This window comes from Peromyscus eremicus, chromosome 8a, assembly GCF_949786415.1.
Source record: "Peromyscus eremicus chromosome 8a, PerEre_H2_v1, whole genome shotgun sequence".
Classification (NCBI taxonomy): domain Eukaryota; kingdom Metazoa; phylum Chordata; class Mammalia; order Rodentia; family Cricetidae; genus Peromyscus; species Peromyscus eremicus.
Window position 1 is genome coordinate 14,269,633 of NC_081423.1, and position 25,795 is coordinate 14,295,427.

The 25,795-nt window shown below is 42.8% G+C and overlaps 1 protein-coding gene across 2 annotated transcripts in view; it reads left to right on the plus strand.

Moving 5' to 3' along the window:
* The first annotated feature begins 6,274 nt into the window (after positions 1-6,274).
* The window catches only part of Ranbp17 (RAN binding protein 17), a 321,777-nt gene continuing 302,256 nt past the window's right edge, over positions 6,275-25,795 (plus strand). For both annotated transcript variants that reach the window (XM_059270225.1, XM_059270226.1), the window contains exons 1-3: positions 6,275-6,410; positions 20,989-21,135; positions 25,037-25,127. In XM_059270225.1, the coding sequence (XP_059126208.1) occupies positions 6,393-6,410; positions 20,989-21,135; positions 25,037-25,127 (256 nt within the window). In that variant the 5' untranslated portion in view covers positions 6,275-6,392. The remainder of the gene's footprint in view (positions 6,411-20,988; positions 21,136-25,036; positions 25,128-25,795) is intronic.

Genomic DNA, 25,795 nt, shown 5'->3' on the forward strand with positions numbered 1-25,795 from the left:
ATGACCCAGCCCTCATATAGACATCTCTTCCATGATTGGGCCACAAGCTAAGCTTTTGCTACAACTGGTGTGGACCTTGCTTCCTCCTATCTTGGGGCTTTAGGAGTAGAACAAGTTAGGTGTTCACAACCCAACAACTTTGCCATCAAAAGTGTCCTTGGTTAACAAGAAACTGTATGCTCAACCCATGTATAAGCCAAACTTGGCGAGCCTTTTTAGAAATAGTTTTCAGCCAGGCAGTCCATCTTGTGAGGGGAAAGCTGGGGAACAGAAGAAGAAAAGAGAAAGAAATGCTGAGAATTTGCCTTTCTGGGGCTCTGTCTTAATTGTGGTTTCTGTTGCTGTGAAGAGACACCATGACCACAGCAACTCTTATAAAGGAAAACATTTAATGGGGGTGGCTTATAGTTCAGAAGTTTAGTCATTATCACCATGGTGGGACATGGTGGTGTGCAGGCAGACATGGTACTGAAGAAAGGAGCTGAAAGTTCTACATCTTGAACTGCAGGCAACAGGAAGTGGTCTGAACTAGACATTGCTTGAGCATAGGAGACCTCAAAGCCCGCCCCATGATGACACACTTCCTCCAACAAGGCCACTCCTACTTCAACAAGGCCCCAACTCCTAATAGTGCCACTCTCTATGAGTTTATGGGGGCAATTACATTCAAACTACCACAGGCTCCTTTGTTTTCCTTATCATAAGAGACTTTCCTGGTTAGTTGGGTATTCTCACGGAAGATTTGAGACATCAGTGCAGCAGCAGAAAGTGTTGGCCTTAGTTTCTAAGAAATGATATGTTTTTGCCTATTCAAGGACTATTATGCAGAGTAATATATTTTATATAATACATAATATAAAAATATACCTATTACGCTGGTCGGTGGTAGCACACACCTTTAAACCCAGCACTTGGAAGGCAGAGCCAGGTGGATCTCTGTGACTTTGAGTCCAGCCTGGTCTACAAAGCGAGATCCAGGACAGGCACCAAAGCTACACAGAGAAATCCCATCTGGAACCCCCCCAATATATATGTATATATACATATACATACATACATATATAGATATATATATACCTATTACTACATTTACATATTACTACATTATTACATACATTTAGGTATGTTTTACTACATACCTAAATTTATGTTTTACTCCAAATTAATTTTGCTTTGAAAACAATCATTGTCATTATGTAGTGATATAATCTAAATTAATCTCATAACATCCTTTTAAAATAAGACTCTTGAAAAATTAGTATGTCTATTCCTGGGAGCAAACATTTGTGCATAATATAGATTTTTGCAATAATAACTTTTTCTCTAACCTATTCTCTCTTGGAATTTATACATTTTACCTACTCCATTTCACTTTAAAGACACATTATTTTTTTAAAGGTGTGTGTGTGCATGTGTACTATGGCTTAGTCAAAACCATTGTGCAATAACAATAAGGAGTTATGTTCATCTTTTCTGTTTAGCCTTTCACTCAGATTCACATAGTTCCCATCTTTAATAAGAACATGAATGAGACATAATCAGATCACATGGGAATTTTTCATTATAATATGCACTTTTCTCATTATAAAAATGAACAACACTGTGCAGCCTCCATCGCTTAGCTGGTTAAATTGCCTGTCTTGTAAAAATGAATGACACACATTTACTGATTTTTGTTTTATGCCATACTTAGGAATTGCACTTAGGGCCTTGTGTATGACAGGCAAATGTTATATATTAAGTCCCTCTCCCTCTTTTTGATTTTGACACAGTGTATCACTATGTTATCAGGTATTTAGCTATAGTTATAAGTAATTAATACATTCAGTCAGCATTCGGATCTATCCACATTAGTTGACTTTACAGTTTGCTTTCCTAAACACTGTCCTCTATTGCTTCAACTCATGTCATCACCTACAGCAATATGATATTGCTTATAAAATTCTTTGTGTTACAGACTTGTCAGTTTGATCTCAGAAATAACAAATCAGAACTTAGAGATACCGGGTGACTTTCCTAAAGGGCCAGAAGTATGCTACTCTGACAAAGTATGTTCCCTGACAGAGCACAAAGATGAAAACCCACCTGGAAGACTAGTTTGCATAATAGGAGAGAATCCTGTAATTACCAAGGGCTTTAATGTTTTTCCTTTTATTGGATTCTGTGGTAGAAGCAGATTATCTGACATCCTGGAGCACCTTCTGTACTAATTCTAATAGCTATAGTGACATAATTCTACCTTGAATTTTATTGAGTGACAAAAGACATGGAGTCAATTGCATAGTTTGTTGACTGACAATCACAGAAGGGAGGGTTCGTTGAAACAGTAATCTTAAGCAGCCTCTCATATTTAAAGGTAAAAAGTAATCTGGTTTCTGTTTCTAGACTTTCTGGTGAACTCACAAGATAACCAGCATCCCCTACTGTTTGTTTTACATGTCTATATTTATGTCATCTCTCCTCTGGAGATGAGAAAAAACAGGAAGTACCCAAAGTTCACGTAATCATTTCTCCTTCCAGAGCCTAAAACTGAAGCTAAAATTTCTAAAACTTTAAAGAAATAGTTTTGGCCCGGGGTGGTGGCACACACCTTTAATCCCAGTACTTGGGAGGCAGAGCCAGATGTATCTCTGTGAGTTCGAGGCCAGCCTGGTCTACAGAGTGAGATCCAGGACAGGCACTAAAGCTACAGAGAGAAACCCTGTCTCGAAAAACAAAAAACAAACAAACAAACAAACAAAAAAGAAATAGTTTTAAAAGGTGTTTAGGATCAAGAAGTTAGGCAAAGGCAGTAGGCAATTATAATGGGATATTATATAGCATACGTGATAGGGAGGTAAGATTGTGTCTGGGATATGAAGTTAAGTGTTAGAAACGTGAGAATCATAGTTGAGATTGGATATCAAAAACCTCAGACGTGGAAATGGAACTTAGGAAATAGCAGTAAGAGACTTGGAGAAACAAGGATGAAAACTAGAAAAAGAAAGGATAATCCCTAGGAAGCTCACATACTGAGTCCAGCAACAGAAACTGTAAGAGAGAGCCTGCTTCAAAAGAAAAATAAGGTGAGACGTGACTCCTGAAAAGGTGACCTCTGACCTCCACATGTGAATGCTCTCCCCACCACCAATAAATAAGTCTTAAAAAAAAAAACACAACAACAACCAAAAAACCAGAAGGATGAGCGTACTAAAAAATATCAAGGTTTAGAAGTTGAGCGGCAGGTATAAGGATTCATAGACTATGGAAAAAATATGAAAACCCAGGGTCAAGAGTGGAAGTTGCAACAATCTAGTAATAATGATGTGCCTTGGATTAGATCTGTCACTGAAAACAACTATAGAAATGTGACAATTACAAATTGGGACAAATTGTGTACATATTTTGTTTTATATGCTAAAAAGACATAAACAAATACGAATATACATTTAACAACAACTATAACACCTTTACACGTACACATGCTACACCAGACAAGTAAAAAGATTATATTTAACTATTTAAGACACTAGGGAACCACCGATGAGAACAGAGCTTAATTGGCCATAGTCATTGAGAGAATAAAAGCACCGTTCCTGCCTCCTCCTGAGCATTTTTTAAGTAGTAGCAAGAAGTAACAGAGACAAATAGCAAGCAGTCATGTCAATATGCTAAGAGTGGATAGATGTTGGAGGTGGGGAACAAGGGCTTCTGGGATTTGAGGCACAAAATTCTAGAGAGAGAAAAAGTACAGAGATGTGAACTTCAAAATCTGTTTACAAAGTGCCTGCCAATCATCAGTTAACTCCTAAGACACATGTGCAAAGGAAGAGACTGCAGGAAAGCCACTGTTGCTGCAGCACCTGAGGAGTGGAAGCTTTTAGCAGCTAGCTGCACAGTGCTGTTTCCTGAAGAATGGAAGGAAGCTTTTAGCAGCTGCACAGTGCTGTTTCCTGAAGAGTGGAAGGAAGCTTTTAGCAGCTGCACAGTGCTGTTTCCTGAAGAGTGGAAGGAAGCTTTTAGCAGATGTACAATGCTGGGAGATTGCCTCCAGGCTCTACAAGGTAAACAAACACCCCAGAACATGTTATAAGACCTGGCAAAGGTCATAGCCTGAGAGTAAGGACAAGTTGAAGTAAATCTGCGTCAGACTGCCTTAAAAAGAGCAGTACTAGGATGAAGGTGAGATCTGCTCTTATTTGCCTAGTAAAATAAAGATGGAGAATGTTGATATAGCTCCAAGCCTCTATAATTTTTCTTTCATACTATCTGAATTAGACAAGACATTAGGCTAGAGGAATAGCTAACACATAGAACAGAGCCAGATAACAAAAATGGAATGACTCAGATGGTTGAGATTGGAGTTACTGTATAAGAACTTTAAATATGATCAAAATATTAAGAAATAGAGGGTGGTGGTGTGCACACCTTTAATCCCAGCACTGGGGAGGCAGAGGCAGGAGGATCTCTTGTGTGTTCAAGGCCATTCCAGTTTACAGAGCAAGTTCCAGGACAACCAGGGCTACACAACACCAAAAACACCAAAACCAGCTGGGTAGTGGTGGCACATGCCTTTAATCCCAGCACATAGAAGGCAGATGCAGGCAGATCTCTGAGTTTGAGGCCAGCCTGGTCTACAGTGAGTTCCAGGACAGACAAGACTACACAGAGAACCCTGTCTTGAAAAACCAAAACCAAAATTAAAATAAAATAGAGAAAAGAAAAAAAATTTGATCAGAGACTTGGAACTTTAAAAAGTACAAGGAGCCAAATAAAAAATTTGGAATTGAAACTGTTATAAGTGATTAATTTAAAAGGGGCTATACAGCAGTTTAGACATAGCAGAATTGAATTTCTACCAAGAAGGCAACAGGCCAGTAGAAAATATTCAGTTTTAAGCTTGTGTGTACAAGCACACACAAGAAATACAGACAAGAGTGCAGGAGGCATGAAGAATACATCAAAAAGTTTTAACATACATGGACTTGGAGTTACAGAATGAAAGGAGGGAGGACAGAAGAGTATTTAAGAGAAATACTGGTCAATATTTTTCAAAGGCTGATGAAAAATTTCACATAAGAGAAACTGTGAATTTCAAGCAGAATGAATATAACCCATAGATTGAGTGACAAACGCAAACTGGTCAAGAGCAAAGAGAAAGAAAAAAAACTTCAAGTATTAGAGCATATTATCTTCAAAGATGCAATAATCAGATTGGTGGCTGACTCCTGAAATGGAATAATGACAACCAGAAGACACTGGAAGGTCTTCTTTAAAATGTCAGAAGCTTTAAAAAAAAAATTAAAAGACTAATATGGAATTTTATACCCAGCAAGACTACCTTTAAAATTGATGAGATAAAAATGCTTTCAAATTAACAAAAACTGAGCGAACTTGTTGTCAATATAAACAAACTGTAAGAAATATTTAAGGAAAATTTCCCTTTAAATACAAAAGACAATGCCCCAAAATGCAAGTGTTGAACTCTGGAGAAAGTGACCAGGAATGAGTGACTCTGATCCCATCTCTGTTCTAATAACTTACCCCAATGGAATAATTTGGTGTAAAATACAAGTTCATATAAAACTGACAAGGAGTTACAGGCAAACCAGAGTTTTACAATTTAATGCCATATATACTGTCAGTTTAATTTTAACTCAGTAAAGTTTACAAATTTTAAAGAAACAATGGGAGCTGGGCACTGGGGGACAGGAGTTGAATATGGGGGTCAAAGGCTGTCAGTGTATTACAGGACAAGAACATCTGTGGAGTTGTGGGACTTGGGACCCATGGGTGATGTATTTGTTTCAGAGTCCTGTCAGGAATCAAGATAGTCTGTGGCAGATTTAAGATTTACTTATTATATGTATACAAGTGATGCAGGAATCCGCTAAAGCAGCTGGATCTCCACAAGACGGAGCTGCAGGCAGTTGTGAGCTTGTGGGTATTCTCCACTGCTGAGAGGTCGCTTTGGTCCCTCTATGGTAGCAAGCCCTGGCACACACCTATATGCCTATATGGACATGAAGATGACTGCAAGTTCGAGGCCAGCCTGGGCCACATAGTTACAGGCCGGGCAGGTGAGACCGGGTCTTCAAAAAAAAAAAAAAAAGTCGGCAGCCATGGCGGACAGTTGGGTCGCGGTGGTGGGTTAAAGGGCAGAGGTCAGAGGCTCAGCCCTGAGGAGGCAGCGGTTGCAACAGGAGCGCACCGGCAGTTGGGCGTGGGCGCCCTTGAGGGCACGCCCCCTCCGCCCCGCCAGCCCCGCCCACTCCCGCTCCCGGCTCCAGGCGGAGCGCGCCGAGCACAGGGAGCGAGCTGCGTGGGGATCCCGCGGCGGTCGGGCTCGCGCGGCGCCCTCGCTCCCCCTCCCGTCGGCCCTAGGGCCGCGCGGCCCGCGCCGCTCCGGGAAGATGGCGCTGCACTTTCAGGTCAGTGCGCCGGGCTGCGGGCCTGGAGCGCCGGCGGCGGGCCGCGGTGGTGGTGGTGGTGGGATCCCAGGCCACGACCCCGAGCACAGCCCCTGGCCCGGGGACGGTGGGGCGGCGGGCTCAGAAGAGCGGGCTACGCTCGGCCGCCGAGTCCGCCCTCGTCGGCACGGCTGCAGCAGCGTCCGGGCAGGTGGGAGCCGGGACCGAGGGGCAGCCATCCGGCCCTCACGCTCAGCCCGCGGTCCGCGCCCTCCCGGGGAGCCTGAACTCGGAGGCCGGGGCGGCGGGAGCGCGGGAGCGCGGCTAGAGGGCTGTCATTGGCCGGAGGCGGGCGGGCGGGTCGGGGCGCGGCGCGGCCGGGAGCGCGCAGCCTCATTGGAGGAGCCTCGGGGCAGGGCGCGGGCTGCGCCCGAGGGATGCGGTGGCTTCTGCCCAGTGGCTCCGGCACTCTGTGGGTCTTCGTCCCACTGACGTCTGCTGAGCCTCCCCCACTGTGTGTGTTCTGTGGCGGAACGTTCTGGGGATGCAGGGCGACATCCACTACCACCCTTGTCCTTTTAGAGCGCGCGGTAATTTACCGCACACGTGAAAACTGTTATGGTAGAATTAGTCGCGGGATATCGCGGGAGCACAGACAGGCAGTCCATCGCGTATGCGGAGGGGAACCTCCACTTGTTACTTGGTTCCTACTGCTGGTACGAACACCTCTGAGCGAACAACTGCCTTTTAGTCTCTGGAACGTGGGACTTGTAGGAACTGTAGCTGCCCAGGTAAAGAGGAAAGGAAGGCTGCAGAGGCGTAAAGGGCAAAGCAAAGAATTGTGGAAGACCTTGATACACTGCGAAAGCCTGTTCCTGGATCCTAAGACTGATTTGAAAAGAAAGTGCTCAGGGGAGGTTGTGGATGACAGATGACCTTAGTAGCAGAGTCTTAACTTGATGACAGTGTGTCTAAGTGTCATGTTCCCCTTGTAGACTTATAAGAATCCTCTGGTCACATGAACTTACTGCTTTATTACTTCTTCTAGGGTATTTCCATCTAGGAAATAGACCAACACTTGGTGTTTTGACTTAACCCTTTTTTGTTGTTTATTTGTTTGTTTGTTTAAGGGTTCCCAGGCCAGAATTATTATCACTTTAGTAAATCTGTCCTGTGGGGAATTTTTACAGCAAGAACCTACTGTGAATCATAAATAGACAATCATATACATAGTGCAGGCATGTCTTGGGTAAATTAGAAGGTATGGAAGAACTTTGGAACTTTTTTGGACTTGGAAAGATGGTGCCTGATAAATTGCCAAGTCCTGGAAGCCTTCTTCATACCCAAGTTCAATATTAGAAAAACTTAGATGTTGATGCCTAAACTGGTCCAATCATTCCCAGAAATGTACATTAAAGTGCTATTTTTAGGGCATTGCTTCAGTGTCTTTTTCACACTTGGTAATTAATTATGTGGCTCATTGACATAAATGTCCACAGTGTGGACTGGCCATCTGTGCTTTTATCCTTGAATCCATGCCCTGGCTTCCTGGAAGGCATCATTCCCACAGTCGGTTCAATCACAAGCACGCTAGTTGGGAGCCAGTGAGTTAGGGTGTACTCTGTCTCCAAAGAAGAAATGGACCCTGGTCATCTCTGAGGAGGCAGCCAGGTGGAGGGGCACAACGAGGAAAGACAGAATGGGATAAGTAGCCTGACAATGATACTGGAAAAAGCTTAGTGGACTCTGAGTGATTTGCTCTCTGAATGGTTCTGGAGTCAAAGACTGTCAGCTATTCTTTTTAATCTCCACCTAGGCTGGATGTTCTAGTTGTGACTGAGAAATAAACAATGTTAGTGTGATGAAAAGTGATTTGGGAAAGGTAGTTGTTAGGCTGAAGTGTGGCAGTCACTGGAATACTTTCCCTTTCTATCTTAATCGACATAGTTGCTTCAGATGTTTTCTGTCTGTAGTTCTACTAGTGAGACTTAGGAAAGCTTTGGTCACTCAGTAAATGCGTGTCAGATTCTAAAGCTTGTGCCCACTTCATGGGACCAGTGACTTACCCTGCATTACTTACTTTCCACTCATTCCTAAGCAGCCTCTGGAGATTTTTACTTAATTGCACTATGTTTGAGTATTAGTGGAATCTTTACAGAGAAACTTGGTAGAACTTGATGAGTATAAGTAAATTGGTATGCACCTGGAGTTGGCCAGACTGTGGTTTAAGACTGTGGTTTAAGTCCATAAAATTCCTTTTGGCACCAACAGCAAATTCAGGGATTTCCCACAACCCCCCCCCCCCCCAAGGTATGGCAGTTCATCAGTAGGGCTCACTGAGTTCATCAAAAGCTATCAAATTCATAATTGTGATTCATTATAGGGAAAGAATACAGATTAAAATTGGCTAAAGGGAGGATATAGAGGATAATCTATGAAGGTTCTAAAATACATCTTTTGTTCTCAGGATAGGATGTTCTCCTGGCATCCATGTTGTTACGTGTACCACTGCAAGGTGGGAAGGCTCACCTACTCTTTAGTATCCACAGTATTTATTCAAACTTCATTAATTAGACATGACAGATAATTTCTAGTTCCACTGGTAACCTGTGACCCAAAATCATCACCTTAAACCAAAACCCTGAAATTATGACTACCAAGTATGGTCAGTGCTTGTCCTAAAAAATAACTCCTGTCAGCTATGACATAGATTATCTACCAGAAACTGAGGGCAAAGGTCAAGCCTCTTTTTTGGGCAAGACTTCTGTCTTAGTTAGGGTTGGTTTTTTGTTTTTTTTTTTTTTTTTTTGTTTTTCGAGACAGGGTTTCTCTGTGTAGCTTTGCGCCTTTCCTGGAACTCACTTGGTAGTCCAGGCTGGCCTCGAACTCACAGAGATCCGCCTGGCTCTGCCTCCCGAGTGCTGGGATTAAAGGCGTGCGCCACCACCGCCCGGCTTAGTTAGGGTTTTTATTGCTGTGAAGAGACACACACCATGACCATGGCAACTCTTATAAAGGAAAAACATTGAATTGGGGTGGCTTACATTTTCAAAGGATTAGTCCATTATCATCATGGTGTGATGTAGTGGTGTGCAGACATGGTACTGGAGAAGTAGCTGAGGGTCCTACTTCTTGGCTTGCAGGCAACAGGAAGTGGTCTGTGACACTAGGCGGTATTTTGAGCATATATGAGACCTCAAAGCCTACCTCCACAGTGACACACTTCCTCCAATAAGACCACACATACTCCAAAAAGGCCATACCTCCTAATAGTGCCACTCCCTTTGGGGCGCATTTTCTTTCAAACCACCATCACCATATTTCACTCCCTGGCCCCTCTCAAAGACTTATAGCCATATCATAATGCAAAAATGCATTTAGTCCAACTTCAAAAGTCCCCATAGTCTATTATATAGTCTCAACAATGTTTAAAAGTCCAAAGTATAAAGTTGCTTCTGAGACTTATGCAATCTCTTAACTGTAATCTCCCATAAAATCAAAATAAAAAAACCAAATCACATACTTCCAACATATAGTGTCACAGGATATACATTACCATTCCAAAATGTAGGGAAGGGAGTATAGTGAGGAAATACTTGACCAAAGCAAGACTGAAAACCAGGTGGGCAAACTCCAAACTCTGTATCTCCATGTCTGATGTCAAAATACTCTTCAGATCTCCAGCTCATTTCAGCTTTGTTGACTGCAATACACTTCTTTCTTGGGCTGGTTTCACCCCTTGTTAGCAGCTTTCCTTAGCAGGTATCCCATGCCTCTAGCATCTCTAACATCTTGGGGTCTCCAAGGCAGTCCAGGCTTCAACTTCATAGCTTCACCCAATAGTCTCTCTAGGCCTCCATTCAGGGATACCTCTACACGTTCCTGGCCTTGGTGGCTTTCTTTAGTCGCAGTTGGGGATTCCATAATGCCTGCCTTTTATCCTTGACTCTAAAGCCAGAACCAAGTGGCTGAAGCTGCCAAATTCTGCTGCTTCCTGGGGCTGGAATATGGATGCCCCCTCATTCAATTACATCTTCCCCAGCTTTCTGTTTTTAGTAATTTCCTTCACTACCTAAGCTTGGCTGTTCTGAATTTCCTCTGTAGACCAGGCTGGCCTCAAACTCAGATAGCCACCATCCTCTACCTTCTGAGTGCTGGGATTAAAGGCCTGCACCACCACACCTGGCTCTAAAGTTCTCTTTAATTTGTTCATACATTTGGAAATTTAGCTGGTGGGATCTTGCCCTGAGGTTACCACTCCCTTTATTCCATTTATTAAGCTGTTTATCTCCTTGAACACAGGACTTAGCTCCATTCCATTTTTTTGGTGCTCATTTTCTCCTTAAATTTTACATTTTGTAATTTACCTTGCTCAGCTTGCTCCTTTGAGTTATAAATCTTCACTAGAGTTACCACTAATAACCACACGACAGAGTCTATATTAGGCTGTTTTGAGATTTCCTCTGCCAATGGAATTAATCCAAAACTCTTCACTTTAACCTCAGGCAGACTCTTCGGACAAGGGCAAAAAGCAGCCACTTTCCTCATCAAAGTACCACAAGAGTGATCTCTAGACAGCATAATAAAATTCTTCTGAAACCTCCGGAGCCAGTACCCCACAGTTCAATTCACTCTTAGCACCCTGTTTTCCATGTTCCTACTAGTATGGACCATTAAGCAGCACTTAAAGTGTTCAACTGCTTTTCTAATCCATACTCCCATGGTCCATATTCCTTCAAACAAAAGCATGGTCAGGCCTATCACAGCAGTACTCTAGTCCCTGATACCAACTTCTGCCTTAGGGTTTCTATTGCTGTGAAGAGACACCATGACCACGGCAACTCTTACAAAGGAAAAACATTTAATTGGGGTGGCTTACAGTCAGAGGTTTAGTCCATTATCATCATGGTATGACATGGTGGTGTGCATGTGTTATGCCAGAGTCATGAGCCCCCCAGAGATCACCAGGAGTCCGAGTTCATATGCAAAAGCAAAGAGCCTTTATTGCAAGCTCAAGCTTGTTCATTCTAACAGCAGTTGGATCAGGGAGAGCATCGAGCTCAGTTGAGGCAGGGTTTTTAAGGAGTAAAGGATGGAGGGATCAGGAAATTGCAGATTCAGATGGGTGTTGAACTCCTGATTGGGCAGGGGTGAAGTAACAGAAGTTTTGTCAAACAGGGATTGGTAGTGGTGTTGCTGCAAGGAAATTGGCAACTTATATACAAGTGATGTAAGCTATCCTTTATGTTCCAGATCATTTAGTATTTGTTTGTCTCAATTCTGATTGGTCTCCCACAGTGTTCAGTTTGTTGCTTTTCCTGGTTATTGTAATGGTGAGGCCTAGTGCCAGTATTGTTAGTCTGCAGCCTGTCATGGCTGCACTAATGTTACGTTTGGCCTCTTCACAGACAGACATGGTGCTGGAGAAGTAGCTGAGGGTCCTGCTTCTTGGCTTGCAGGCAACAGGAAGTGGTCTGTGATACTGGGTGGTATTTTGAGCATATATGAGACCTCAAAGCCTACCTCCACAGTGACACACTTCCTCCAACAAGAACTCACCTACTCCAACAAGGCCATACCTCCTAATAGTACCACTCCCTGGGTGATATTTTCTTTCAAACCACCACAACCACTTTTTTTTAAATTCTCTCATATATTACATCCCAACTGCAGTTTCCCCTCCATTCTCTCCTTGCAGTCCCCTCCCATCCATCCATTGCTCTACTGAAATGCTCCCCAATTGCAAGAGGAACTAAGGAGAGGGAAAGCAGAAGATAGCATGAAGCTTGTGAGTGTAGGTCCTGGTCTGGAACTCTAGCACCACTGCACAGGGACACTTGGAGTGGAAATCTGCTGGAGCCATGTCTAATTTGGTTTCTGCTGGTTATTTTTAGTACCTTTCTGGAAAGCTTTTGTAGACATACATCAGGGTAGGTTAAAAGTAGGAGTTAGACACTGTTGAAGGTAGATGATAGCTGAGGAATAGAGTGGCAGGATGGCAGAGGGTGAGGGAGGTGCCTGGTGCATATAGACTTGTCATTGGCTCAGTTTTGTCTGTTTATTCTATGGCTCTTGTGCAACTTACATATATGTGCCCTGTCAATTTCAGTTTTTCTACCTGTGAAATGGGCACACTAAAATTATGTAGTTTGCAGGAGTCTGGTTTTCAGAATTGGCTTAAGATGAGACTACTCCTGTAAACTGTGAGGCACCTGAAGAACTGTTTGGTTGTTGCAAAAGTACTGTAGTTTTGCATTGTGGAAATTTGTCATTTGATATTCTTAACACATGGTTATGTTGTAAATCATTTTAATATGCATTTCTTACTGTATGCCTTTTGCTAGTGACATTACTGTTTATTATAGATTTCTATTACGGAAATGCTGAAGACAAAAAGCAAATTGGAGTGAATTTTAACATTTTAGTTGTTTATGTCTGTCTTAGGGTTGCTATTGCTGTGAAGAGACACCATGACCACAGCAACTCTTACAAAGGAAAACATTTAACTGGGGCTGGCTTACAGTTCAGAGGTTTAGTCCATTATGTTCCTGGTGGGAAGCAAGGCAGCACGCAGGCAGACATGGTGCTAGAAAGGTAGCTGAGAGTTGTACATCTTCATCAGCAGGCAACAGGAAGTGAACTGAGACACTGGTGTGCTTGAGCATATATGAGACCTCAAAGCCCGCCTCCATAGTGACACATTTCCTCCCAAAAGGCCATACCTACTCCAACAAAGCCACACCTTCTAATATCGCCACTCCCTGTGAGCTTATGGCAATTACATTCAAACTACCACAGTTACTGTGTGTGTGCTGTGGTGCATGTGTGGAGGTTAAACTACAGCTTTGTGTAGGTCTTCTTTTTACATGGGTTCCAGCTACCTGTTAAGCCATCTGTAAACGATTTTTTTGTTCAAGTATAAAATGGGTCAATGGCAGCAGAGACAATTTCAACAGAGCATTTGGCCCATGAACTGCTAATGAATATATAGTGTAGTGGTGGTTCAATAAAGTTTTCAAAGGGATTGAGAGCCCTGAAATTGAGGAGTAGTGTGCCTGGCCATCAGAAGTTGACAATGATTCATGGAAAGCAGTCATGGAAACTGATCCTCTTACAACTGCGGAGAAGTTGCCAGAGAACTCAGTGTGGACCATTCATGGTCATTTGACATTCGAAGCAAATTGGAAAGGCAGAAAAGCTTGGTAATTGGATTCCTCATGAGCCGATCAAACATTTTTTAGAAAAAATGTTTTGAATTGGTGTCTCTCTTATTCTTTACAACAGTGATGAACCATTTCTTGATCGGATTGTGACATCTGACAGAAAAATGGATTAAATATGACAATTGCTGATGACTAGCTCAGTGGTTGGACTAAGGAGAATCCAAAGTACTTCCCAGAGCCAAACTTGTACCATAAGAAGGTCGTTGTCTGGGGTTGAGGATTTAGCTCAGTGGTAGAGCGCTTGCCTAGCAAGCACAAGGCCCTGGGTCCTCAGCTCCAGAAAATTAAAAAATTAAAAATTAAAATTAAAAAAAAAAAGGTCGTGGTCACAGTTGGGTGGTCTGCTGCTAGTCTGATCCACTACCAACTGAATTCTGGTCAAACCACTACATCTGAGAAGCATGCTCAGCAAAACATGTGCACCAGAAGCTGTAGCACCCACAGCTGGCATTGGTCAGTGTTCAGAAAAGGCCTTCTCCAGGACAAACCTAGACTGCAAGCTGCACAGTGCATGCTTCAGTCGTTGACTTTTGCCTCTTCCACCATGTTCACTTGCCCTCCTGTCAACTGACTACCACTTCAAGTACCTTGACAGTGTTTTACAGTGAGAACACTTCGTAACCCATAGGATGAGGAGTGGCTTTCTAAGAGTTTGTCTTAATTCCAAAGCATAGGTCTAAAGGAGTAAATAAAGTTATTTCTTATTGGCAAAAATATATTAATTTGTAATGGTTCATATTTTGATTAATAAAGTTGTGTTTTAAACCTAGTTATAATTATTTGAAATTCACAATCCAAACCTGCAATTCCTTTTGCACCAATGTAATATCTAATTCATTGTTGAAGGAAGAGTTAGTTCCAAGAGGCCCAGGAATAATCCTTCAGGGAAGCTCAACTAACAGAAGAAGAACAGTTTGTACGAGACAAGTAACCTCAAACTGAAGGCAGTGTATATGAGTGGCAGTCACGAAGCTTGATTCCAGAAGGCAGGAAAGATACAGGGAAGTAATTGAAAAGAACTTTAGAGAGTCTATTGTAGTGGGATATTTGATTTATCTGTTTTTAAAGATTATTAGCAATTTTTATTGTGTTTTCTGGAACAGAAGCTTTTTAATTGAAATATAATTGTACATAATAAAATACACATGTTTAAACTGCAGTAGGATGAGTTTTGGCATATGTGTACATCTATGAAATTGTCACTAAAATATGAAAATAGCCATTGCTCACATGTGTTTCCCTGTGCTCTTAGGCTTCTCTGCTGTCCTCCTGACTGCCTTCTCCTCCCGTCCTCCCTCCCTTCTCTGCTGTCCTCCTGACTGCCTTCTCCTCCCGTCCTCCCTCCCTTCTCTGCTGTCCTCCTGACTGCCTTCTCCTCCCGTCCTCCCTTCTCTGCTGTCCTCCTGACTGCCTTCTCCTCCCGTCCTCCCTCCCTTCTCTGCTGTCCTCCTGACTGCCTTCTCCTCCCGTCCTCCCTCCCTTCTCTGCTGTCCTCCTGACCGCCTTCTCCTCCCGTCCTCCCTCCCTTCTCTGCTGTCCTCCTGACCGCCTTCTCCTCCCGTCCTCCCTCCCTTCTCTGCTGTCCTCCTGACTGCCTTCTCCTCCCGTCCTCCCTTCTCTGCTGTCCTCCTGACTGCCTTCTCCTCCCGTCCTCCCTCCCTTCTCTGCTGTCCTCCTGACCGCCTTCTCCTCCCGTCCTCCCTCCCTTCTCTGCTGTCCTCCTGACTGCCTTCTCCTCCCGTCCTCCCTTCTCTGCTGTCCTCCTGACTGCCTTCTCCTCCCGTCCTCCCTCCCTTCTCTGCTGTCCTCCTGACTGCCTTCTCCTCCCGTCCTCCCTTCTCTGCTGTCCTCCTGACTGCCTTCTCCTCCCGTCCTCCCTTTCTTCTCTGCTGTCCTCCTGACTGCCTTCTCCTCCCGTCCTCCCTTCTCTGCTGTCCTCCTGACTGCCTTCTCCTCCCGTCCTCCCTTCTCTGCTGTCCTCCTGACTGCCTTCTCCTCCCGTCCTCCCTCCCTTCTCTGCTGTCCTCCTGACTGCCTTCTCCTCCCGTCCTCCCTTCTCTGCTGTCCTCCTGACTGCCTTCTCCTCCCGTCCTCCCTCCCTTCTCTGCTGTCCTCCTGACTGCCTTCTCCTCCCGTCCTCCCTTCTCTGCTGTCCTCCTGACTGCCTTATCCTCCCGTCCTCCCTCCCTTCTCTGCTGTCTTCCTGACTGCCTTCTCCTCCCGTCCTCCCTTCTCTGCTGTCCTCCTGACTGCCTTCTCCTCCCGTCCTCCCTTTCTTCTCTGCTGTCCTCCTGACTGCCTTCTCCTCCCGTCCTCCCTTCTCTGCTGTCCTCCTGACTGCCTTCTCCTCCCGTCCTCCCTTCCTTCTCTGCTGTCCTCCTGGCTGCCTTCTCCCCCCGTCCTCCCTCCCTTCTCTGCTGTCCTCCTGACCGCCTTCTCCCCCCGTCCTCCCTTCTCTGCTGTCCTCCTGACTGCCTTCTCCTCCCGTCCTCCCTTCCTTCTCTGCTGTCCTCCTGGCTGCCTTCTCCCCCCGTCCTCCCTCCCTTCTCTGCTGTCCTCCTGGCTGCCTTCTCCCCCCGTCCTCCCTCCCTTCTCTGCTGTCCTCCTGGCTGCCTTCTCCCCCCGTCCTCCCTTTCTTCTCTGCTGTCCTCCTGACTGCCTTCTCCTCCCGTCCTCCCTTCCTTCTCTGCTGTCCTCCTGGCTGCCTTCTCCTCCCGTCCTCCCTCTCTTCTCTGCTGTCCTCCTGACTGCCTTCTCCTCCCGTCCTCCCTCCCTTCTCTGCTGTCCTCCTGACTGCCTTCTCCTCCCGTCCTCCCTCCCTTCTCTGCTGTCCTCCTGACCGCCTTCTCCTCCCGTCCTCCCTCCCTTCTCTGCTGTCCTCCTGACTGCCTTCTCCTCCCGTCCTCCCTTTCTTCTCTGCTGTCCTCCTGACTGCCTTCTCCTCCCGTCCTCCCTTCCTTCTCTGCTGTCCTCCTGACTGCCTTCTCCTCCCGTCCTCCCTCCCTTCTCTGCTGTCCTCCTGACCGCCTTCTCCTCCCGTCCTCCCTTTCTTCTCTGCTGTCCTCCTGACTGCCTTCTCCTCCCGTCCTCCCTTTCTTCTCTGCTGTCCTCCTGACTGCCTTCCCCCCCCCGTCCTCCCTTTCTTCTCTGCTGTCTTCCTGACTGCCTTCTCCTCCCGTCCTCCCTTCTCTGCTGTCCTCCTGACTGCCTTCTCCTCCCGTCCTCCCTTTCTTCTCTGCTGTCCTCCTGACTGCCTTCTCCTCCCGTCCTCCCTTCTCTGCTGTCCTCCTGACTGCCTTCTCCTCCCGTCCTCCCTTCCTTCTCTGCTGTCCTCCTGACCGCCTTCTCCTCCCGTCCTCCCTTCTCTGCTGTCCTCCTGACTGCCTTCTCCTCCCGTCCTCCCTTTCTTCTCTGCTGTCCTCCTGACTGCCTTCTCCTCCCGTCCTCCCTCCCTTCTCTGCTGTCCTCCTGACCGCCTTCTCCTCCCGTCCTCCCTCCCTTCTCTGCTGTCCTCCTGACTGCCTTCTCCTCCCGTCCTCCCTTCCTTCTCTGCTGTCCTCCTGACTGCCTTCTCTTCCCGTCCTCCCTTCCTTCTCTGCTGTCCTCCTGACCGCCTTCTCCTCCCGTCCTCCCTTTCTTCTCTGCTGTCCTCCTGACCGCCTTCTCCTCCCGTCCTCCCTTTCTTCTCTGCTGTCCTCCTGACTGCCTTCCCCCCCCCCCGTCCTCCCTTTCTTCTCTGCTGTCTTCCTGACTGCCTTCTCCTCCCGTCCTCCCTTCTCTGCTGTCCTCCTGACTGCCTTCTCCTCCCGTCCTCCCTTCCTTCTCTGCTGTCCCTTCCACCTAGTCAAGGAGCCAGTGACCCGCTTTCTAGTAACAAAGCACCATGTAAGCATATTTTTGTTGCATGGCTTTGCCTTAGTATTCATCTGTTGATGGAGATTAATGCAAGACTTTCTGTATAGAAAGAAATCACATATGGGGGCCAATAATTGTATGTCAGATATAAAGAAATACGTCCATAAAATTGGGAAGATCATGGGTTTTTTCTTTGTTTTTGGCTTTTTTTTGAGACAGGGCCTTACTGTTTAGCCCTGTCTGGCTTGGAATTCACGATGTAGACCAGTAGGCTTCAAGTTCAGTGCCCTTTGAGTGCTGGAATTAAAGGCTGGTGCCACCATGCCTGGCTAAGAAGATCTGTATTTAATCTGAAGGCAAGATCATATCATTGTCTACTAGGGTATTACAGTGGGTGCTTTCTGTTCATATTTGATAGTTACTTTTGGAGGTTTTCCAGGGCCAGTTCTTCTTATTGTACTTACTATTTATGTCTGCTTCTAATGTTGACACTATACCTTATAGAGGTTTTAATAATCCAAACATGTCAGTAAATTGGGACAGGATGCATTTCTGAGCCATTCTTACCATATTCTCAGACATCAGCTTATAAAAACTAAGATGAAAAATTACCAGTCTACCGTGAAAGATAAAATGACTATCGATAGGTTCTCTGGAAAAACTAAGTGCTAATCAGAAGATTGGTTGGTTAGCAATGTCTGGATAATACCTTTCTACAAGGGCAAGAGTCTATCTGTTTGGAAAGGTTTAATATTTAACATACCAGAATTTTTTTTTTAACCATTACAGTAACAGAAAACTTGGTGCACCCTTCAAATCTCTTATAAAAGTTTGAACTTTCCCTTTTTAATTTTGTACCACTTTGTATTTGTTAATAATTTTAGATATTGGGCCTGGAGAGATGGCTCAGTAATTAAGAACACTGGCTGCTCTTCCAGAGGACCTAGGCTTGATTCCAAGCACCCAGAATATGGCTAACAGTTCCAGGGGATCCAAAACCCTCTTCTGAAGGCAGTACATGCATGTAGTGCACAGACGTACATGCAAATAAAATACCCATATACATAAAAATAAATGTTAAAACACTTATATATATATATGTATATGTATACACACACACAAAACAATTTTAAAGTAATTTGAAACATCTCTTGGAGGAAAAGGGTGATTGGTAATGTCGACTGAACACTAACTATATACCTGTCTTTCTGTCTTAAAGTTTATTAAATCAATATAGCAAAGCAAATAACATCCAGACCTTTCCACAATATTTCTTAATAGGATTACATAGGTAATTAGATATCATTGACTTGACTAATATTAACATTTATATATTTTTAAATGCTAGTTTCCTAGGTCTTTTGTAACAAATGCTACAAATGGAGTGACTTACAGCTCAACTTTATTCTCAGTTCTGAACGCCAGAGGACTGACAAAGGGCAAGTGCGGTTGGTTCCTTCCAGAGGCTTCTGCCCTGGTGTCTCACCGCTTTGGCAGCTTTGGCGCTTCTTGGTTTTAGATGTGACTCTCCAGTCTCTGCCTGTCTTGCTGTGGCCTTCTCCTCTATATCTCTGCATCTGAAATGTCCCCCTCCCTCTCCTTTCCTCTCTTCAGAAAATGACTTTTTTTTTTTTTTCCAGAGGGAGTGGTGATAATGACCATTAAAAGTATGACCAACTTCCATGTTCATGAAAGTTACCTTTGCAAGGAGTTTTATGAGGGTGCAAATGACACTTTAGGGAAGTGAACGTTATTAGTACCTACAGGAACATTCGCTGTTTGGGGCTCTGTGTCTTATTGTCAAGTTTCATAATGCTTTAGGAGTCCCAGCCAGGCACTCACATGCCCCCAGCTGTATTGGTACACTGAGAGAAGGCATGTCCCAGCTGTCTGACCAATCTTCATATTTGCATCCAGTTCTGGGGAAAGTTCTACTGGACAGGGAAGGGGGCCAGTGCCTCCCACATGTCAGAAAAGACTTCTTTACTTTGTTTAGAAATTTCCTATGAAGCCCAGGATGGCCTTGAATTCTCAGTCTTCTTGCCTCAGCCTCCTGAATGCTGGGATTATAGAAATATGCAATGATGTCCTTCCTTATAAGGATGCCAGTAATTGGGTTTAGAGTTAGATTTAGTGCCCACTGTAGATCTAGGATGATTTCATCTAAATTCCTTAACTAAGGGTTTATAAAGACCCAATTTCTAGTGAAGATTTTATTCATAGACTCTGAGGGTTAGGAATTAGACCTGTCTTTTAGGGGTATAGTTCTTTACAGTATTATATGCTCTGTGCATACCACTCGGCCTCACTAACTCTTAGTGAATTGATGAACGTAGGACACTACTCCTGCATCTTCGCAGATGGTGGGGTTACAGGTATGTACCACTATGCCTGGTGAGGTCCTTTAATGAATCAATTTGAAACTGTAGTTTTGGACTCTATCTGAAAATGCTCTAGTCTTCACTACTGGGTTGTGGCACAGATAGGGAAGTGGGAAATGTGAAGGAGATAAAAAGAGAGAAGTGGAAACAAGGATGGGAGCCATGGTGTCTCCTGTTTTAATGGTTGCTTGGGTATTTGAGGGGTGTGAAGCCTACTGCAGCTATAAGCTGTGCCTAAAAATTCAGGCCAGAATGGAACAAAATTGGCATTTCTTTTGGAATAACCCATTATGTTCATTTGGCTACCTGTTTTTAAAATCTCTGCCAAGTGAAATAATTTGTTTCAGTGAATGGCTTTAACAAGATTCTTTTAAGCTGATCTCACTTGGTAGTTCATCATTTCCATGTATTCTATATCATCAGATGGCATTGTATGTGTAGACAGAATGAGTTAGTCTTTGTGCTTATAAAAAGTTGTGCAATAATTAGTTAGAATGTTGTTAGAAATATTGTAGGATCAAAAATCATGACCTGAAGCACTCTTGAGTTCAGAAGGCCCAAATCAGCATACATATAATTATCATTAGTTCTTTTGTTACAGGTGCTAGGATTGGAAACTACAGAAGAGTATAAATTGAGCTATTGACAGCTTGTTTGTGGTCATTCTCCCTACCCCATCTCTAGCTTTGTTGGGCATCTCCTGGCCGTGTACTGGCCACTGTTTAATGCCTTGAAATGAATACACTGATTTTATTTCAAGCCCTTGTAAATGCTATCCCTTTGCCTATACTACCCTCTAGTCTTTTCTTCATCTGGTTTACCCCTAGGTTTGAGGCACTCTTGGTTTTGAACATTTTAGCATATATGTCAATTTTTTTTTCAGGCATAACTTTGCTAACTCCTTAAGGAGAGAGTCGTCCCCATTTAATTAAGTTACATTGCATAAGTCAGATAAGTAAGTAATTGGGGAACTAGGAGATGTTCTTGTTTTGTTACTGAAGCTAAATGAGTCATTGCTGCTCAATAACTATGTATTGAAGGAATGTATAAGCATCATTTTTGCATCTTGTTTTCTGTGTTTAATATTTTAATAATTTATTTCTTCATTTAAGTCAAATGTCTTTTTTTCTCCCTCTGAAGAGCTTGGCGGAATTGGAAACATTGTGCACTCATCTTTACGTAGGGACTGATCTCACAGAAAGAATAGAGGCTGAGAAAGCACTCTTGGAACTGATTGACAGCCCAGAATGTCTCAGCAAGTGTCAACTTTTATTAGAACAAGGAACAGTAAGTATGTGATGAGTGATTAACCATAAAAGGCCAGTGTTAATGATGATAGCAGTGGTTAGCAGTGATACTTATAGCTTTTGCCTCATTTTTTTTTTTTTTTGTAATTTCCTGTCAAGGGGGTTAAGCAGGAAAGAACTAGAAAGCCAAGGAAACAAACATAGCACACAGCCACACAGTAGAAATAGGAATGTGTTGAATAGTTTCTTGGTTCTTCTTGGCCTACTTTTATGTCACATTTTATATGTTTATTTTAGCAGTGCTAGGGAATGAACCAGGGCCTTACTAGGCAAGCTTTCTATTGTCAAGTTACATCCCCAGCCCTAACAATTATATTTCAGAAATAACTTAAAAAAAAAATCCAAATGTTGTAGGTAGGTAATGATTAACTCTAGAAAATCAAAAGAGTGTTCAGAAGAGTGCTCACTGCCTCTTCATACCTCCATTCTAGACATTCATAGCTATATCTGTATGTATGTATGCATGCATGTATTTATGTATGTATGTATGGAGAGAAAGAAAAAAAATAGAGTGCTGACTCAGTAGTCAGCACGTACTGAAACATAACCAAATACTGTACTGCTTATTTGGCCTATGTACATGAATTAAAGTAGTTCACTGTGTGGTTAGAGAGGCACAGATGTATAAATAAAAAGGTGTGAAATGATATGGAGAATACTACAGAAAGAGACTTATGTTTTATAGAAAAGTGACAAGCTTTCCATAAAGGGCCATGTAGTATTTTAGCCTTTGTGAGCCAAAATTGGTATTTCGTAAGTATATATATAATAATAGAGAAAACAAATACTGAAAGTTTTGTTGGTAAAATTCAAATTTTAATTATTGAATGTAGTTTTTTAAGTCATTCATGTTGGCTGATAAAAAGTTAGGGATTAATTGGAGTTTAAAGTTGGTGTTTCCTGTTATTAGACTTGATTGCAGATGTTCATAGTTCATATATTCATGCAGTTTTGTAATGAAATGATACATTTTTTTTTTCTTTCATGAGATGAGATCTCACTATGTTGAGAACCTTGGCTGACCTGTGACTCCCTGTGTACACCAGGCCGGCCTTGAATTCACAGTGGTCTACCTGCCTTTGCCTTTAAAGTGCTGGTATTAAAGGTATACACTGTCATCCTGGCTAAAATTTTATATCTTTGAAAATATCGTCACAAACCTAGATGCTGCCAAACATTATACCAGTGCTTTGGCGTCTGCTCTGCATTATGCATGCTTTCACTTAGAAGGCATGTCTGTGCTTTTTAAAAATCCCTTGATAGTTGCCCTTTTGCCTGTCAATGTGTTGCAAATTAATAATTTTCAATTAAGAATTAGGTAGAAGGTCCTCAGTTGCACAGCAAAATGGATTTTCAAATACACGGAAATTTTCATGGCACTTGTATCAGTATCTGAACATGCTGCCGGGACTGTAGCTGGAGGTCAGCAAGCATGCTGCCGGGCCTGTAGCTGGAGATTAGCAAACGTGTTGGGGATGGAGTTTTGCAGTATCTACACATGCTGCCGGGACTGTAGCTGGAGGTCAGCAAGCGTGTTGGGGGTGGAGCTTTTACTACTTGTGTTAGCTTTTCTCAGTACAGGAGTGTGTGAAATGGCCTGGCGGTCGGTCCTATGACACAGCCAGTGTTGCCCGAGGGACTGGGGTGTCACTCACCCTGCCCTCCCCCGTTTACGTGCTCCCTGTACAAGTACTATGCCCTTCACATGAGGCACTAGGCTGGACTCGTTGAAAGAACAAGTTTGTTGTAGAAAGTAATTTCTAAACCCATTTAATAGTGAAAAATAGTGACTTTGTTTTATCTATGAAATTTCACTCTCAGACGTGAGCTTAAAAAAAAAAAGAAATCCAATTCGTCTCTGACAAGCTATTAGTCTACTTCATTAGGGGCAAGTCAGTGGAAGATGAGCTCACAAAAGTAAAGGAACACTCCTGGTTCACTAAGTTAGGAGAGATTCAGATACAACTCCAGAATAAATGCTAATATAAAGTGAATGGTACAGGCTTCAAAAATCACTATTATTGTTATTTACGAGCTTTGTGGAGTTGACCAGCTAAGCCCTTTTCTGCTCATACACTGTTGTCACAGGTGTGTAGCAGAGTCTGCCTAAGGTTTATATTTAATTAATGCTTCCTCAGCTCCTTTGAGAATATTCTGGCCTGTAGTTCCACAGATGCTTCATAAAAGATAGCTGCTCTTTACTTGCTTCCCATTCTTCCTCAGCTTCTGGAGTAAGGAGATGCAAGTGTCAGGAGCATTAATAGCATGAATAGTTAGTAGTAACCTCAACCCATTCATTGAAAGCCAATGATAACCTTTGCAGTTTGCTTGCCTTGCCTTTAAATTATTCTCATGTTGCTGTAGTGCCTTCTCACTGAAAGGCAGTGAAGTTTTTCCTCTACACCTAACTTTAGCTGCTGCAGTAAAACATGGTGTTTTAAGTCATCATTAGTAAGTAGCTTCTTTTACTTGACCTAAGCAATGAGCCCCTTGTAAACCTTTTTTTTTTTTTTGGGAGAAACTGCTGTTCTGACATAGTCTGCTTTAAATTTCAGAAAGACTACTGACTTTAAGTTGGAAATATTGTTATGACTGCTTAGTTTGAAAAGGTCAATGTGTATTCTTTTAGGACAAGGTAACTGTAGCACCATTGGAGAAAAGCTCACTGATCTGCCACAATTTATCACTGTGCTGTGAAATTTAGATATTTAAAGTCCACTTTTCCTTCTTTGACATGATGGGTATACATTGATATAATGAAAGGTATGTCTCATGTTGGCTCAGTTCCTGTGACACTCTAGAAACTGGAGTTGTATCACTGCTGTTTGTGGCACATGAGCAGCAGCTGGATTTGAGCATACACAGGGTCAGTTTTAGCTGCTAAGGTCTGCCATTACACATGCAGTCAGCCATGGACAACAGATAAACACTGGGCAAGGCTTTGTGTGTTATAAATTTCATCACACTAAAGTTGAGATTGTACCTACTTTTTATATGTTACAAAATACTATTTTAAAATTGTTTTCATTGGTTTAAAGCTGAAAACCATTTTTAGCTCACAGGCTATGCAAAAATAGAATCTGGTTTATGGATTTTTTTTTTCCAACTTGAGGTCTAGAGAAAAAATACAGTTTTGGTAAGAAATTTGTGGGAGGAGAATGAATTTATGAACTGAATTTTGAAGGATAAACATAATTTATAGAGTTTGAACACACTGTGGTGTATTAAAAAATTGGTGGTGAGGCTAGAGAGATGATCAGAGGTTACGAGCACTTGCTTTTCTTCGTGAGAACCCAGGGTCAGTTCACAGCACTCACATCGGGTGCTTCACAACTGCCTATAACTCTGTTCCAGGAATCTGACAACCTCTGACCTCTGAGAACACCTGCATACGTGTGGTGCACATAAACTCATGTGAGCACACATACATAAACACAAATTAAAAATACAAATCTTTGAACAAAAATGAAAATTGATGGCCAGACATAAATCTGAAGGAACACAGAAATCATGGTGGGGGAGGCACTGGGAAGCTGTTGTGGCCTTCTGAAGTGTGGCTCCAGGGGCATTTGGTGGTAGCATGAGCGCAGAGGGTGCAGAACTACAGGCCATATTAAGAGTGTTTTATCTGAACTTACTTAGACATTGATTTTTCCCATTTACCTGGTGCTGTTGAGATGGCTCTGTACACTTCCTTCAGCTGATGGTCTTTTATGAGAGATCATGCATGTTCATGGGTCTACAGAGTGTATTTCAAGTACATGTATTTTATTCATCATAAATCTGTTACTTTAAAGAACTCAAAAAATTATTCTTTTTGCTTAGAAAAATTTTGACTATTCTATTTTTGTGATGATAACAAAAATTACTTTTTTTTACAGACATCCTATGCTCAGCTCCTTGCAGCAACATGTCTTTCAAAACTTGTTACCCGAATGCATCCTTTACCTATAGAACAGAGGATAGACATCAGTAAGTGATTCATTAATTTTTTAACAAATTATATTTTAAAAATAAAAATTTCCTTTTAAATTTGCTGAGTTTTTATTAGGCTTGTAATTTAGTTTTATTATTATTTTAGGATGGATAATTAAGCCATCTTCATGCAGTGATGATGACATGATAGATAAGGCAATATGTAATTATAAAATTTTGTTAATTTATTGTATCTTGTATATGTGGTATTTGTTAAGATTTTCACCATCATATCTTATCCTCCAAATAAACTGATGAGTTATCCTCATTTTACAAATGAGTAAATTGGAGATGATGGGTTCTGACCAGCTCAGGATCACATAACTGGGAAGAGAGTTGTCATTCAAATTCCCTAAATCTGCATAGAGTCCATGCTCTTAATTGATAGGCAACTGAATGCCCAGAAAGAAACCAGCTCTGCAATATTGCTCAGGTTGCTACACCAGTGTCAGTTTGGATACATTTAAAACCAACAGTTGATTCCTACTTATAGTCAGAACAGGATTGATACTATAGAGTAGCTCTTTATATGTTTTGGGAGCAATACACTTTACATTTTTATATATGTGTAAGTTTGTATTTCATATGGACAAACCTAATAATTGGGGTACGAGATTACTTTTTCTTTGTAATAGAAACAAATTATTGTCTCATTTCTGTTCTTC